The sequence below is a fragment of the Varroa jacobsoni genome, unplaced genomic scaffold (assembly GCF_002532875.2).
Source record: "Varroa jacobsoni isolate VJ856 unplaced genomic scaffold, vjacob_1.0 scaffold_355, whole genome shotgun sequence".
Classification (NCBI taxonomy): Eukaryota; Metazoa; Arthropoda; class Arachnida; order Mesostigmata; family Varroidae; genus Varroa; species Varroa jacobsoni.
In genome coordinates this window covers 17,607-33,899 of record NW_019213257.1, presented here as the reverse complement: position 1 = coordinate 33,899, position 16,293 = coordinate 17,607, and the positions used below count along the sequence as shown (strand labels likewise).

At 41.6% G+C, this 16,293-nt stretch overlaps 1 protein-coding gene across 4 annotated transcripts in view; it reads left to right on the top strand.

Moving 5' to 3' along the window:
* LOC111259644 (uncharacterized) overlaps positions 1 to 16,293 on the top strand; it is a 72,490-nt gene that overhangs the window by 39,654 nt on the left and 16,543 nt on the right. For all 4 annotated transcript variants that reach the window (XR_015310684.1, XR_015310685.1, XM_022831812.2 and 1 more), the window contains 5 exons: positions 1,920 to 2,136; positions 13,672 to 14,084; positions 14,539 to 14,632; positions 14,766 to 14,864; positions 15,154 to 15,257. Coding sequence is in view for 2 of the 4 variants with exons in the window: in XM_022831812.2 (XP_022687547.1) it covers positions 2,065 to 2,136; positions 13,672 to 14,084; positions 14,539 to 14,632; positions 14,766 to 14,864; positions 15,154 to 15,257 (782 nt within the window). In the remaining 2 variants the exon portion in view is untranslated. The remainder of the gene's footprint in view (positions 1 to 1,919; positions 2,137 to 13,671; positions 14,085 to 14,538; positions 14,633 to 14,765; positions 14,865 to 15,153; positions 15,258 to 16,293) is intronic.

Here is a 16,293-nt window from a genome sequence, read left to right as displayed (position 1 = left end):
TTACGCTAGCAAAAACAAGAAGTGAATTATTGATTCTCGCCAGCTTTTTGAGACTGACGAGTGCCATCAACGACAATGCATCAAATTTAAAAATTTTTTGTTCATTAATGTTATTAAGAAAATTACGCAAAACAGACGATAGACAGGTTATGCGGTCTGATTAAATTTGCACGCATTGCAGCCCATAAAAGCACGGAGCTTAGCTTGTGATTCCATGGAAAAATGGCAATTATAATGCTGGACAGAATACCTAATAATATGGGTTTAGTTGTCCTAGGCTTAATGGTGATAAGCGACAGGTTTAATAAACAGATACGTAGCAGAATCTCAGAGGGTTTAACATTATTCGCAGGGGCAGAACTGATTATTAGAAACCTTATTATTATTATTATTAGAATGATTAAATAAACCAGAAGCCATTAGGATTAGCAGTAACCAAATTAGTAAGCACGAAACTATATAACACAAACACTTATATCCCGTATGTGTTTTGCAATGGTATGAACAGAAACAGTTCTTTTTTTTTGTTTGAATGCGTAGAAACTAACTGTCAGTCAACAGTGGCGATAGACCAAAGACAACCAGTCGACCAACCAACCGTGAAGTAACTATGGGTGTCTGTATTAGGATAATATATACGGAGCCATATATATGATCTCGGGAGACAAAAAGGTCAAGGCCCGCTAATGGAAGCCCTGGGCTCTCAGGGAGAGGCCCGCTAATCGAGTTCTCACGGGGAACCGGACGTGGACTGCTCTGAGCTGTAACCGTTGTTCAAATCGAGATAGGCGACGCCGAGGTCTTAGTAACATAATAATAATATACGGTAGGTGTTTCGGCTACGACTGTCCAAATTGTCAACAAATTTAGATAGCTATAGGAGAACATGGGCAGGCCTAACTCTTTCAACACATGTATCAACTCAATGAAATATGAACTGTATGTTACTACTGACTATGCGTATCAACAGCTGCGAGCTTCTGTTCAAGCACATTGGAATGATCGGTGCTTCACTGTATTTTTTGAGAGAGCAGCGCAGGCGTTGATTCAGCTAGAAACCGGCCACGTATGAGATTAGATATAATACAAGATTTTAATAATCAGCTAAAGCTGATTCTGTTGTCAGTTTTGATTTATATAAAGATCTGCAAATTTGAGATATCTTGTGGATGCATATTGTCAGATGTCGAACGTCTTCCAAATGTGTACATATTGGAGGATTCAATTGGCTAAACGAAGTAACACTAAGCTGTGATAATACTAATCGGGAAAAAGCTGTTGTGCCCTTCTCGCCATATAGAGATAGATGCACGGAGGTCTGCGTGTAGAGGACTTAGAGAATATCGTTATTATCAATTAAACGAGTCATTTTCCGACAGAGTTCTTTTCACCTTGTTCTATACGTATTTAACAACATATCTACCGTGGTAAACCCTATCTTGTCCGCTTCAATTTTTCCTGCTGTTTCAGTAGAGCTAGTTCTGGCTGGTCCCCGTGATGACGTCCTGGGTACCGCATTTACCCGCTAAACTTGAGGGATGCGTGGTAATCTGGGTTCGAATCCGGCCGTGTGCGCACTTCGTTTTTTTTCAAAACGTTTCGTCGTTCAAAAGCTTTCGTCGTTTTTCAAAAGTTTGCGAGCTTGTTTCACGCGATGTTTGATAGAATGCAGCACCGAACGTAAAAGTCGAAACATTTAGTTGTTATGACTGGCAGGTCAAATGTTTTCCGGATGTATTTTCTCAAAATTGCCTCTTAGGTTACTCAATCTTCATTATAGGTTTTTTTTTTTTCTGTTTTAGCTAACAAGCCCGCAGACATTATTTACAGCACTATTGAAAATGAAGTTCTAACTTAACTTAATGTCTACATTTGCTACAGTTGCTGTGGTACTGACTTTTGGTTTTCTGTTCCAACAGGTGGAGTAGGTGGAGGGAGAGTCTGTGAAACATTGAATTCCTCAAGAGTTCTCTATTTGGCTGATGATGACAGCGCTTTCCGCGATAACGTTGGCGCTTCAGCGAGGGCAGCTTGGCGGAGTTGGCGACGTCCCTGTTGCTACTTATGGCGAGCGGCCTCTCTGAGGGCCAATTCAGCCCCCGCCCATCTCGCTTCAAGACAATGGACCCGGTCATGGTAAGAAATTCACTCAGCGTTACAATCGTACGCCAATCAGTTTAACGTATTTAACATATGCACTCATCCTTGAAAAAAATCCAACGCAGTGAAAGGATTTGTTTAAGTATAGTCACGATAAGGTTATAAAGTGGAGATCTAAAACGTTAAGGGAACTTGTGCGAAAAAGTTTGATATATGTAATTAAACCGATAATGAAAACCGGTTTGATGTTCGCTTAGGGCAAAGAGGAGAAAGGACAATCCATTATGAAGGCTAAAATGTATTAACTGTTTTATTTGGCTAAGATCTTCAGAGTAATAAAATTAATGGCAATTCTCTAATGCGACCTCCAGGGATGAGGCGGACGTATAAGCAACTACTAAAACGTTAGTTTTGAACTTGAAGCTTACAGTAAACAAGCACATTTGTCCATGAGGCCAGTATCCTAATTCCAGCGGCCTGATTAGGGACTGCGAGATACAACGATGCTCGAAAGACGGACAGAATTCAGAGCTGGTAAAGGCTTTTGGTGACTAGGGAAAACCCGGAAAGGACGTATGGGTTAGATTGAAGCCTTGCTTTGTTGTCGTTATGTTCAACGGGCCAAAAGCGTGAGTAGGTGTTTGCGCTGCGAAAAAAAGGCCGTCAACATCTATGGCTAAATTTGTTAGGTTAAGGCTGTGTTACTCTAGCGAATGTTCAGGTTATTTTAGGAACTGTTCCATTCGTCAGTTTTGTGGGGTCTCCCTAACTTAGAAAAGCCTAACCGGTTACCTAAATTAGTACCAATACTCGCTCGGTATAATAGGAAACAGAATTTCTAATCTTACTAGAACTAGATACGGAAATAATTCCAGTACTGCATCACCTTATCTTTATGTGGCCAAATAAAGAAATAAATAACAAAGTACTTTTTTCGATATTGTCGTGTGTGCATTTCGTCTGAGAAGTTGCCGCGGCCGCACGGCAGAACAGTAATTGAAGTGCGTGAGCGTTTTTTAATTGGCGCACAATGTGAGTTCATAGTTGATCTAGTCTAGCCAGGAAAATTATGAGAAATACATATTAGGACGTTGACAATCTTTTCTATGTTTCGAGTCCGACATCGTTGTAAGGCATTGCATCAGACGGCCAGGATGGCTCCCAGCACTGTCTGGGGTTCGAACCTAGACCACAGCGTGTCCCTCAGATTAGTAAGCAAATATGTTAGTCACTAAGCTAACACGAGGGCAGTTGTAACCCAGAGAAAGCATTTGTCTAAAAGCAAATGAGGTAGACGAAGCACGACCGTATTTATTATACTACAACACAGTCGTTGTTTACGCATAACGATTCGCCTAAAGACTCTGGACGTTCGTCTTCGTTAGCCCTCGTGAGTGGCTATACCTTTTTGCGAAGGTGATTAGAGCTTCATTCTATTTTGTAGTACGCGCTGAAGCCGGGATATTCGTTTTACGAGCGATACTGGTAACACTGACGTGATCCTTTATGGACGAGTCGCAAAAATTCGTACAACAGCGTCTGGTGGGGTTATGTGTACCGAGTGATCGCTATGGATTCTGCCTTCAGGGTGAAGTACGTTCATCGTTATGAAGAAGATGTATGTGAATCGTTTACGTATTGAAATGTGTGAAAATTCTTTCTTTTTCTTATATAATATAGGCGAGCGATAGAAACCTAGGCAAGTAGGAAATTCTACAATTGTATTATGTAATTCTGTTTCATTGATCTGAAGGCGTTAAGCTTTTATTCCACCTTCGCTGCGCAATTTCGCAGTCAACTGTAAGGAAGCTTTTTGCTGAAACGGGTTCTGTTTTTAGCTTCGAACTATAACACTTCGAATAGAGCCGTTCAAAGAATAGCTAACTTAGTAGACCGTTATCCCTCCCTTGCTTATCTTACCTGGGAACGGTCGTCTTGTACGCCAGTAAGTTTGCAGCATTTCCTAATGCGTACTGAAAAGAAAACGAAATAATAATTATAACAAAGCGGATCTAATGGAACAGAAGAGTAATTTGTACGAAGCTCAATGAAACGAACAGTAATAAAGTAGTTCAACCACGGACATTCGCCTTCAGCAATGATTTTGTAAGCAATCTAAATTAAGCAATCCCAACCGCACTTATAATGCAGTAACTATAGCATATTTGGTTCAATTCTTGCGGGAAGTGCTTACTCGAATATTATGGGTTCTATTAAATTTTCTCTTTCAATTTCTATGGGCGGCACTGGCGTTCAGCAAATTTATGGTTGGTCCCCAGCACAAAACGAAGCACGTTTACCCCCGTAACAGCGAATACTATACCGGATCATATCATCATAATGTTATTAGCCAAGCACGTTACCAGTGGAGCATCATGGGGAGAAATACTACAATCTAATTAAGTACATGCTTCTAAGAAAATGGCGCATTTATCTATATGTGATTTTTATCTTGAGCCAGGTCACAATTGAGTTGTCGTACGCTTTTCGTTCACTAGAACAGTTATATCGGTGGCGGTATTCAGTATTAGATTAAAGCCTAATTAGACGGCCACAAGCTGTCCTAAGTACTGTCGACGGTGCTGCCACCGCCGGTATTTGTCTAGGCCTGGTGGACAAATTCGCTGATACAAATTCAACGACGTGGCGGTCAAGAGTTAACTAGCAAACATTAGGTAAGAAGATTTTTAAAAAATAATTTTTAAGAACGTTTTTGGTGAATGAAGGTGCATAGTTTACTAAGGGTGTGGTGATCAATAACGTCAGCGATTACTTCAGCGCCAGCCGCTGTCACTTAACTGAACAAAATCGATTGCCGCAGGCAGATGTATGTATTTGTTTTTTTCATGGATATTTAGTTGAAAGTAACAATCGTAGAATCAAAAATAAAAGTAGGGTAAGCGATAAAGCTGAGTTTCTTTACGCCCTGCCTGCGTCCCTAGCGTAACGAGACGCATACGTGAGTAATACTAGAAATATTATCGTAGCTGTTGTTGCTTATGAGTTTGTCCCTATTCGAATAAAGGCACGGCGGTGGAAATTTTTGAAGATCCGTTTAGCATATAAATAGAAATCAACAGACCAAAAAAAAAAAACGAAGAATAGTTCATTCATTTTCTTAGGCGTCGCTCCGACTTTTGTTTATATGAAACGTTGCCGAATTATGTATGTGATCATATCTGTGTGGGCTTAATGTAGCTGGAGGCCGCAGCCGAAACGTATTCAGCGTTAATCAAAATAATGCTACTGTTACTATTAAAAAAAGAAAGACGCTGTTTTATTCTACTTTTGTGTACAATCAAAGATCGCTAATTCAGAATCTAATCAAAATAATTCACTTAAAAAAGGCTTAAAAATAAGCCTCTTATAGTATTCCTATCTCCTTACCTAGTAGTCGCTCACCAGCGCCACGTAGCATCTAGAAAAATAAAATAAATACTTCTGCTATGGGACAGTCATCGCTATAACGTGAGCGTTTAGCATAATCCCCGCGTACAATGCGTTCCCCCATATAAAGAACGCATAAGAGAGCCAGCTGGTAATAGTAGCTCTTTCGCGCTAACCACCAACGTCCTTTCTCCTTTTCTCGGGATTAGCAAACTTAGTTCCATTTGTAGTTTACTACAACAGCATAAAGATTTTGTTTTAAAATCATATTATCGATCTGTTTTTTTCGGGGAAAGCTGAAAAGCTCATTTTTCTACAGTAATAACGAAAATAATGACAGGTAGCGGTTATGCTTAATCGATCCCCTGACTCTTGAGCGGAGCAGTTAGACCAGACGTTCCTGCCTGTTTGTCTGCTGTTCGCATGTATGTAAATGAACGAACCTCACAGCGTAATCTGTCTGTAATCCGGTTTCATCCAGTAGCGATGGGTCCATTGTGTCTTCATCGAATCATTTAACTCTCCGTGCGTTCTTCTTCTGAGAATGAATAGATTACTTCGGACATTAGAGCCTTGCGGTGAAGCTCAATGAAAATGGTCCAGTTTTTTCTTATAATCGAATTGTTTTCTTTCTTGTCAAACACGATTATTCAACAAAGCAGACAACTGACTCCGAACGCACGTGGTGCAAAAGGTGGGCCCACATTATTGCCGCATGTACAGGGAGGTCGGCATTACCCATCGGTTTAATTAATGCGTGTGCATCTACAAAAAGGGTGGATCATATTTAGTTGTGTAGGTAAAGTTCGTGTGAACTGTTCTCGCTTAGACATTTCTATCCATTGCCTGGACTAAAGTTAACATAATGATCTACATCTGTCAAGTAAGCACACCCTTCACACGTAAAGTTGTACTCGAATTTGGATTTGCTGTGGTTACCACGAATCTCAATACCTTTTTTTGAAATCGGGGAGGCACTTGCAAGTAGATGGCTGTTACCTGCACAATGCGTCTGCCCGCCCTTCCTTTCGAATCAGCCATCATAAGTGTCAACCGGCCTTCTCCGTGTTTGTACCGACTTCTGGCTATGCTGATGACGTTGAACACAATTTTAGTAAAATTAGTATTATCTGACAGCGTGCACAATAGCAGTAATAGTAAAAGACGAGAGGAGAACTTAAACAATTAGTTTATTCTGCAGTTGTAGATGTCAGGAAATTGGCAGAGCTCCAACAGTACAGCTGCTTGGCGGCCTTCTGCAACTTTGGACCTAGGCTTCGCCCTAGCTCATGGTGGAAGAGCAGCACCAGAAAGATGCAGGCGTACTCGTGCAGTATTGGTTAAGCGTGTTATCGCGAGCTAGTCTACCCCGCCATGACGAAATGGTAATTTCGTGTTTGCGTATCTACCTTGGTTAGCAATACTTAGTGAGATCGCTTCCTGTTGGGAAAGGCCATCGTGTGTCTGAAACGGCAATGCAGTTAACCAGATTAGCAGAACGGGACGTAACATATATTTAGTTTAAGCGTCGATCCGCTGTTGTTGCTGCTGCCGCTGTTGACGTGTCTGTCGTGTCGCTGTTCGGTGACCGGAAACGCGAATTTCGGGGTGTCCATCGCTTCGCCCCCGCTGTTGCCGCCATTACTGCCAAAGACATAATCGTCAACGATGTTGTTATAGTAGTAGTTGTTGTAACTCTTGCTACTGCTACTGCCCAGTCTTCGTGAGTATAGGTTGGTTCACTCCGATATAGCTGGGGTCTTCGCTTTTTTCCGCCCCATTGTCAGCGTCATGCTCGCAATGCTGCCGACGTTGCCATAGCGATCCTGAATATAGTGTTGTGTCCTGGTATCATTCGACAGAAATGAGGAAGCGACCGCTGGCAGTGGCTAAACGGGACTGCGTAACTCGATTGCAACCCAGAATTAGCTCACTCAGCGAACGTGATTGTGCTCAGCATCATTACTGCTGCTGCTGATTCTTTTGTCGTTAATATCTTATGATATAACCCGTTGTCGACCACGAGGGGTGACACCGAGTCAGCGAACCGCCGAAACAGATGGGGAAATTTCATATGCAGATGAAGCGAACGCCGACGTACGAATACATACTCAGTTCTACCTTTGCTTTCTATAACTTCTGGCGTTCGCGATCTGCACTTCGTGTATGAGATAACCCTAGCCTATTCGCGTGTAGGACAACACAACATCACGCCAGAAAACACGCCAGTAAATAGTTAAAAGGGAAGATTTTCTTAGGAGAGAAGTTCGTTGTAATAGCCTTGCGCAGCTGTGGGATTGTATGGCGGATGAATTTCGTAACCTATACACTTGCATGAAAATTAGCAGGCGCGTATTTCAAGATATTTGTAATAATAATATACTTTTGAAAAATGCGTGAAGTGGAACCAAGAGATAGCTGCTATATTGTGGTCGAGGGTACGAAGTACTGTTGTCAGGCGTTTCACCCGTTCATGGACGGGTCTCGATCGAGTGACGGCGGAAATGACGGACTAACGTGCCCCTTTTAGATCCCATTGTATATTGCGACTGAACGAAATTTCGTTGCGTGCGTGTTGTTGCGGGCGTCGCTGCTGTTATAGCTCTCTTGTCATTGGTTTGATTCAGATGAGAGCAAGATGGTGCTGTGTGATTCTTAAATATAAATTCTGTTTCCGACCAATTGCTTTTATCCATAATAGACTTTACATTTTTTGATGGCTTGCGATATGGTACATGTATGTATACGATGGTATCTGATAGTAATCCACTTATTGTTTACTCCAAAAAAGGTCACCCAGAAGTTATACCTATGCTTCGGCCAAACCTATGCTTTATGATTTCATTCTCTGCTTTACTCGGTTCTCTGATTTTTGTTTAACTTAACGTTTTTAGCGTTTATCGGGTTAAAAACATGGTAAATCGATTTGTCTGTACTGCAGTATCCTTCCTGTTCCTATGTCTGCCTTCGTTTTTTGTGGCAAGCCCTTATTTTGCTAGCGCACCATATGCTAGCTATTTTTGTTCTTTATTTAGGAATCTCCGTTAATTTGCGGCTGTGCAAGTCTTAGTCAGCTAGGGTGTGGCGCCGAAGTGGCAGTATTTAGCGAACCATACTTACATGTTTTTATTTTTGAGTTAAGAACGTTTATTTGCGCAAGGATTCATCATCTTTTTATAAACCTCATATCTGTTACTAATATATGTATATAACTATGCTGTTAACCGTTTTCTGCTCTTGCGCGGAGGTTGCAGGACGCCTCGTGCAATGACGAAGCGGAAAGAAGGCAGCGAAAACGGATTTTTTTCACTGCTGCTGCTGCTGCTGCTGCTGCTGCTGCGAACGGCTGTCTGTCGTAGGTAGTAGTAGCAGTCAGAGCGGTTGTGGCGGCACAAGTCAGCCTGTGGAAAACTAATGATTCGCGGTTCTTTCGGCTGCTTTTCGACGTTCAAACGAAACAACCTGAACCGAAGCGAAACATAGTCCCTTAAGCCACAGTAACCACACGATTTCTATGGGCTTCGACTGTTCGCGAGAAATACTTCAGGGTTTAGCTCGGGGTTCGAATACCGCAAAAACGGTAGCTGGGGCAGCGTAGCGAGTAGTTTCTCAGTGCGTGGTTAGCTAACAACTAATGTAACGGGAAGGCAAGGATATGGTTCAGTATGTGGGGCATTCTGATATCTGGGGCACGCAGGGCTGCGTCAGCCAAATGCAACGTAGAAAATTGAACAACCAAACTCAGTCAGGACTTCGTTAGCCAACAGCTTTAACCCTGGCTAACTGTTAGTGGTGGATGCGCTTCTGCGGTGCGTCATCAGCATTCTGGTGGATGGCAACAGAAAAAGATGCCGAAGTACTCCTTCCCGGCTAAGATCCGTACCGCTGGTCTGAAAATGACGTACAATGCTTTTTAGTATTAACAATAAAGCTGGCGGGCACACCGTGACCAAGGCGGTGATATCCCTTCAGCTGGGGGCCAATTTCAGCCCCGGATCAAGCACTTGTTCTTCTGGAACACTTGACGGGGGGAGGAGGAAAGAAGATAGGATAACACAAGAATGGAAGGGAACAATGCGGCGAATATGGCAGGCAGTAGCAATTACGGTATCTGGAGCACTAGTTTAGAAATGTTGCAAAGTAGAAACTTCACAAAGTACTTTTACTATTACGATAACTAGACAGCCAACATCACATGGCAATAGTGAACTGAAACAAAACATCTCCGACCATTCGTTTCTTCTCTGGGATGACTTTGAAGACAAGTTAGGAATGGCCACGCCGAACGCGACTGAAAACGCTGGGTGCCCAAGCGTGTCCGAGATATTCATTAGGTTATTAGACAGATTGCAATACCTTGAGAGCATTTGAGCGGGCCGGGGACATTGAGGTTCGGATTCGGGCCACAAATTTCATTGAGGTAGCTAGATTGTGTCACCGCGGTCAGGAACACACCTTCCCCTTACTGTTGAACTGTCGTAGTATTAGTATAAAACAGGCGCTAAGTGGACCTATTATTTACCCGCTCACAGTTGCTTTGTGTTATTTCATTTCGTATACTGAGCCAAGATACAGGAACGTTGTGACCGCCAACCAACAAAGACCCAGGGCGGAGCGAAGAAATGTTTCTACGCCCCGATTCAAATCTCATACATCTCGAATATCACGGGTAGCTAGTGCGAATTGGCTTAAATTGAGAACCCGATATTTTCCTGTAAAAAAATTTGCAAAGAATGCTACTGGCCCGTGTATCGTGATCGACTAATTGGATTTTCTGCGCCGGTAATATCATGTCGACAATCGTTAAGACCCAGGTATCCATCTTCGTACGTTGGTCCGAAAAAGACTGTACCTTGTCTGAATAAACCGTCGTGAGTTGTCTAGGACAATCATGATGGTGTTTATTAGATATTACGGATTCTGGGAGCCTAATCATTTTGCCTGTTGCATTATTTTTTTTCTCCTCAACGTGGTAATTGTTACTACGCGTTTATTGTCTGGTCATTGTTAATTGTTATTGTGCATCTGTCGTACTACATGTAGCCCACTGAGGTCCATTGTAAAGCACCTCAATTTTGAAGAAGGGCCTTGTGCGCTACCGTATTATAGCTTTACAGACCCGTACATGTCTAAACATTTGGTTGCAAAAGAGTTTCGTCTGTCGCGTTCACACATGCAATATACAGGGTGGTGCGACAAGGAGTCACAGCGGAAGGAGGTTGCACAGTTAGAGACATATTCTTATAGTGGGGGAAAAGAAAACAGTTACATGTTTAAGGCAGCATCCGTATGCCAACTAAGAACCAACCTTTTTCTTCAGAGAAAAATGCTTCCTACCGCTAGTCTTCCACCTTTCCTGATCGTAATCCCCGTTGTGCCTCATTCTGTTAATCCTTATGGCAAGGAACTCGCTCCGCACATCCTTGGAAGGTGGCTGTCTAAATGTTTTCTGCGTAACTAACAGTTTAGCTACGATCTTTCAGTTTTCGGCGCTTCATAGCTCTTGACAGTAGTATGAACTATTGATACAAAGCGGGGCAATCGACACAACATCGGCCACGGCTTAAATGAAAATAAAAACCTGCATTCTGTGCACAACACTTTTTTCCAATGGCAAATTGCTAGCGAATTTTTAAAAAAAAAAAATTATTCGTTCGAAAAAGAATGGGGTCTCGTAGCGTGTTATATTCGATTATAATACGGCGAAGGATAATCTTAGTCTTGACTAATTAACCAACACAATAGGTTACAGCTGTCATTATGGCAGCATCTTATCCCGAAAACACGACGCCATTTTTCTTGCATGTATAACAAACACATGCCATCTACCCAGTCACTCTAAATACCGTCGAAGGAATTACGCCGCGATCCTAACGAAGATTTTTTGCAACTCACCCCATTTTTCAACTATTCCTCCATTTAGCCAGTTTCTCGCCGCCTGCGGCGGTTTCTGAAAACCTCGGTCTCATTAGTAACTATATTTAATCATCCTTGATTTTGTCTATCTTTCACTTTCTCTGCTTTCGTAGTTAATGATACTGTCGTCCCATTGGCGACGTTGGCTATAAGCACAGTCCAGAACACTGTTGCTGTTAGCTGGGGGAGTTGTTCGGGGGTGATCTTCAGAAGGGTGGAAATGGTAGCGACTTCTGAATCAATGGAATAACGGAACCATGTTTCTGTTATATTATAGTTAACCAGTCGGAGATCGGCTGGTTGTTACACTGATCGTATGCTAATGACGCATTGGGCATGCCTACGCAGGGAGCGACGTCTATGAACAGTCTTGACGAATGGCAACGGAGCCATGATTCACCACAAACAGTCGGTAGCGATGGACGTTTGACTTTCATCATTAATTCGCTAAAGCCGCGCTATGGAATAAACTATTTCAATCCAATATACTATCAAGCAAAGTGGTGGCAGAGGCAATAACGGCAGTATTGGTAGCCAGTAACAGTAGTAGCGATTACAAGGATGAGGTCCAGTAAACTCAGCTGGCAGAACTTGGCCTTTGTTGATCGTTTATTCAAAGACTGACATTGTGGACTTCAGCTTTCGATAGATCAGAACAGCGAAAATCGCGATTCTGTAATCATTCAACATTTGATGGAGCTATTTGAAGGTTTCCTAGGTTAGGGAGGGTCAAACTACGACTGAACCGTGTGTATAGGTGATGGTGCGTTACGAAGTAGTCGTTCGAAACGCCAACGGGGTAGGAGCAGACTAGTCGTGTTTTACAAGGAACTTTTACACGATTACATTCGAGTTACCAGCATTTGCTGTTGCGGCTAGTTCAGCTGTCTATTTTATGCTGCGAAGACGTATTTGTCTTATCAGTATTGATAAAGGAATTAGCCTTTTATCGTTCCCGTAGCAGCGATCGACTGACATCTTTTATTTACTACGCCTAAATCGCCTTAGGTAATTTAACTAAGTACAGCATATAATAAGATATTAACTTATCTAAGAGATGATTTATTTGTTCATTACTGTTGTACGTGATTCACTTTTTATGATCAGCCATTTTAGGAACGACTTGATTTCCTGTTGCGTTTAGATGGAAGTACGATCGAGTAACTTGTTTTACGTCAATTCGTGTGGTACACGAACATCGGGGTTTTTCGCGTGTTAGCTTTTTTTTCGAAACTTTCGAACTTGGGGTGTGCGTTCAGCTTCTTGGTGATATTACGGCCATTCACGTGGCGGTTTGGCTTAACTATCACAACAATTTCATGACTTCTTCGTTTCGAACTTTTCGTAGAACTAAATCCTAAAGCTGTTTGTCCGATAAAGCATCTCGATCATAAACAGCATAAATTAATTCGTGGGCCTGCGAAGCATTTTTGTATCTGTCGAAATAAAATACAGCAATGTCTTGCCTATTTTCTATTGGGTCTGAAGAAAACCATTTCAACAGTTGTAATCAATCTATTATTGCCAAATCTCAGCTTTCAAATGACACGCAGAGCCGATACAACTTCGTACTACCTGAAGCATATGAAGCTATCTGTTAGAAGAACAGTCAATCATTTTTCGGCAATTCATATATTGAACCGTATTGAATCATTGACACATTTACCTACGTCCAATGTGTGTACCGCTTTCAGCCGTATCTAATGGGTAATTCGCGATTGTCGCCCTTTGTGTGATATTTATCGAATAAAAAAATAGATTTTTTTCGAAAAGCCTCCCTTCAACAGATCAGACGCAACGGAATTCGTTGTTTCTCATGACACGGACACTTGAAGTTCGCAACAAAGTGAAGCAGTACAACGAAATCCACTATCGGACAAAAGCAACTTCTGACAAGCATATAAGCGTCGGCGCTCAAGAAGCGGGCCCCAGTTTTTTTTTCCTATTGCTAAAGCCAACTTCCTTATTCGAGGCATCACCCTTCAAGCAAATCATTTTTCATTATTCAAGGGCATCTGGTGAGACATTTTATGCTTTATGAAAACGAACCTCGTATGCCACTGTATCAAAGTAGCCAAATGACGACCCGTTAGGACAGTTTAGTTTGGCAGCCATACTCGTAACCTAGACGAAACTTTTTGTAATCGGTATACATATATACGCATGAACATCGTTCGTGTCGTATAAGGAGATTTCGGAAGTTGAGTGTAATTTGGATTTAACGCATGCCTCTGTCTTCGTATTATTTTACCCGATATTTTCTTACAGGTTCATGATCGATCCGGATCAGTGGCTGTGGTAGCTCCCGTGGCAGTAATATCTTCTAATCCAGCTCCGCTCTCTGGCAGCCTTCAGAAGGAAAAAGCCTTGGAGAGCGGATGGGACGCCCACACCGACGTGGAATCAACAGGACCACGAGACATTACCGCCGATCAAACGGAGGAAACCACTGTGATTCGTCAAGATGACCTTGGCGGACGAGTTGTGCTGCAAGACGTTAATGGCAGCACTGGTGGCATCGCCGAGGGAGCAATGCGGGATCAGGACACTTCCTCCTTGTCTTCGACACAAACGAATCGCACAGCTTCACAGCATGAAGAACAACTGGTCAACATCCAGTCGCTACTTCGAAGGGCTTGTACAGCACATATAACCTCCAATCAAAGGATATATTATATGAAGTGAGTTGAAATCTGTACTTATCGGAGACGAAAAGACAACCTATCGATACGTTGACCCATTTTGTCTTAATCTCACTCGGAGAACTGTGACAGGCTCCGCTCTAGGTCATTTTCAATGTTCTCTTTGTTCAGCGAAAACTCCTATCTTTTAATTTATTCAATTCTTGTGTTAATTTCTAGTTATTTATTAGTATGGCTAGGCGTTCTATGAACTAAGTGGGATCTATTTTTCTCATTTTCATATTATAATTAGTAGATACTAGAGATTAAATCGTAGATGGATTTTCCGAAAATTGTTTTGTTTCCAATCCTGTTTCAGCGAAAGCTTGTTAGTGAGATGATCTCTCTTTATATTGTTCTAGGTTTTAGTGCGATTGGTTGATTTCTAATTATTCGAATAGAGTATAAAGCCTAAACTAATAGCATGTTGCATATGGTTTTGTATGGTTTGTAGTCATGAGACAAGGACGACTTCGTGGGTTCCTCCAGTGGAAGCTTGGCGAGACCCATCTCTACCATACGGGTGGGAGCGAGCCGTAGATGCTAAAGTATGTTAGATAGTTGTACATTCAAATTAATTCTATAATATCAGATAATAGATAAAAATGTCGTAAATAGTATAGTGAGCAGCTGAGTCGCAATTGACATTCGTTATTTTAAACAAGTCGTGATTTAATGCAGGGAGTGGATTATTATATCAACCACGTGAATAAGACAACTACCTACCATAACCCACTTAAGGATTACGTCCATGAAGATCCACCGCCATCGCCAAGAGAAGTAAGTCAATTACTGAGGTATACCTTAATGCGATGGTTAATTTTTGGATTTGGAAAAATCGTCACGAGACAAAGTGCCGCAGTACAAACGCTAGCAATTCAGTAGTTTTTTGAAGCATGGGTTTTTCTTTATTTGTCAGATAAGGCTGGATGTGTGGGACAATCGTACACTGTGTCCGCACAGCAAAAAGTTATACACATATAAAAAAAAAAAATAAACGTAAATCCTGTTTCTTTTTTTACATACAGTATTGGTTTTTGAAAATGTTCGGCTACTGTTTTGCCAATAGGTGATTTTGGAGCGACACCACGAGCTCGGCTTCGGTTTTGTGGCAGGTTCGGAAAGACCCGTAATTGTACGATTCGTCACTGAAGGAGGACCGTCCGAAGACAGGTAACACGCTAAATATTGTAGAATCTTTGTTCAAAGGTAAAATTCAAATTAATGTTATTATTATTATACATATCTTCCGAGCCTTTTACAGACTGAAAGCAAAGAAATAGGTTTGATCTAACTAACCAACGAGCACCGACGATCCAAGTTATAAGAGGCGACATGAAATCTCCACAATTCGCGCCGCCTGGTTTGAAACTAGACTTCGTTCAAACGTTGTACTTTAATTAACACGCCGTTTACGCTAATTACGCTACTTAACGATCCGTAACTGCGTTCTAGAAGAAGTCTAGAAAAGCGCGGTGTATCTTATACTGCTGGAACCATTTCTAGGCCTTTCGAATTCCATCTTATTCGATTGAGTCGTACGGGAGACTACGATCGGGCGTGCGCATAGAAGATAAATATCTTCTATATATGTAAATATTAAGATGGCGTCTTCTGGGCCATTGGTTTTCCGATATTGATAAGGAGGTAGTGTTTAGAGCCACACAATTTCCAACTATAGTTAACAATGGTTGCACGGGAACCTAAGTTGTTTGTAGAATCATTTGGATTTTTAGCAGGCAGTTCGACGTGTGACGTGTCGTTTCTCTGAAATGCAGATCTCTGAGCTCGTGTGCATATATATGATGTAATTAGGTACTCATCCTATAAGAAGCAAGCTTTCCTTTTTTTAGTGTCAAAGGCCAAACAAAGTCAGCTTATTTTTTGCGAAATATTGAATGAAATTATTTTTCCTTTTACATATTGATCGGCCATGTAAGCCGAAAAAAAAAAAAAAAAATCCGAAAAAAAAAAAAAAATCCGGAAAAAAAAAAAATATATATATTTTTTTCTTTTTCCGGATTTTTTTTTTTTTTTTCGGATTTTTTTTATATATAGCAGAGATCGCTAACTTATAGTGTATAGAGTATAACAGTTGAGGATCAGACAATTCTTCCGCTTGTCGTATTATTAGCTCAAATAGTAAAGCTATAGTTGTCACTCGATGTATATAACACTTACATCAGCACGTACGTACTAGAGCACTTGT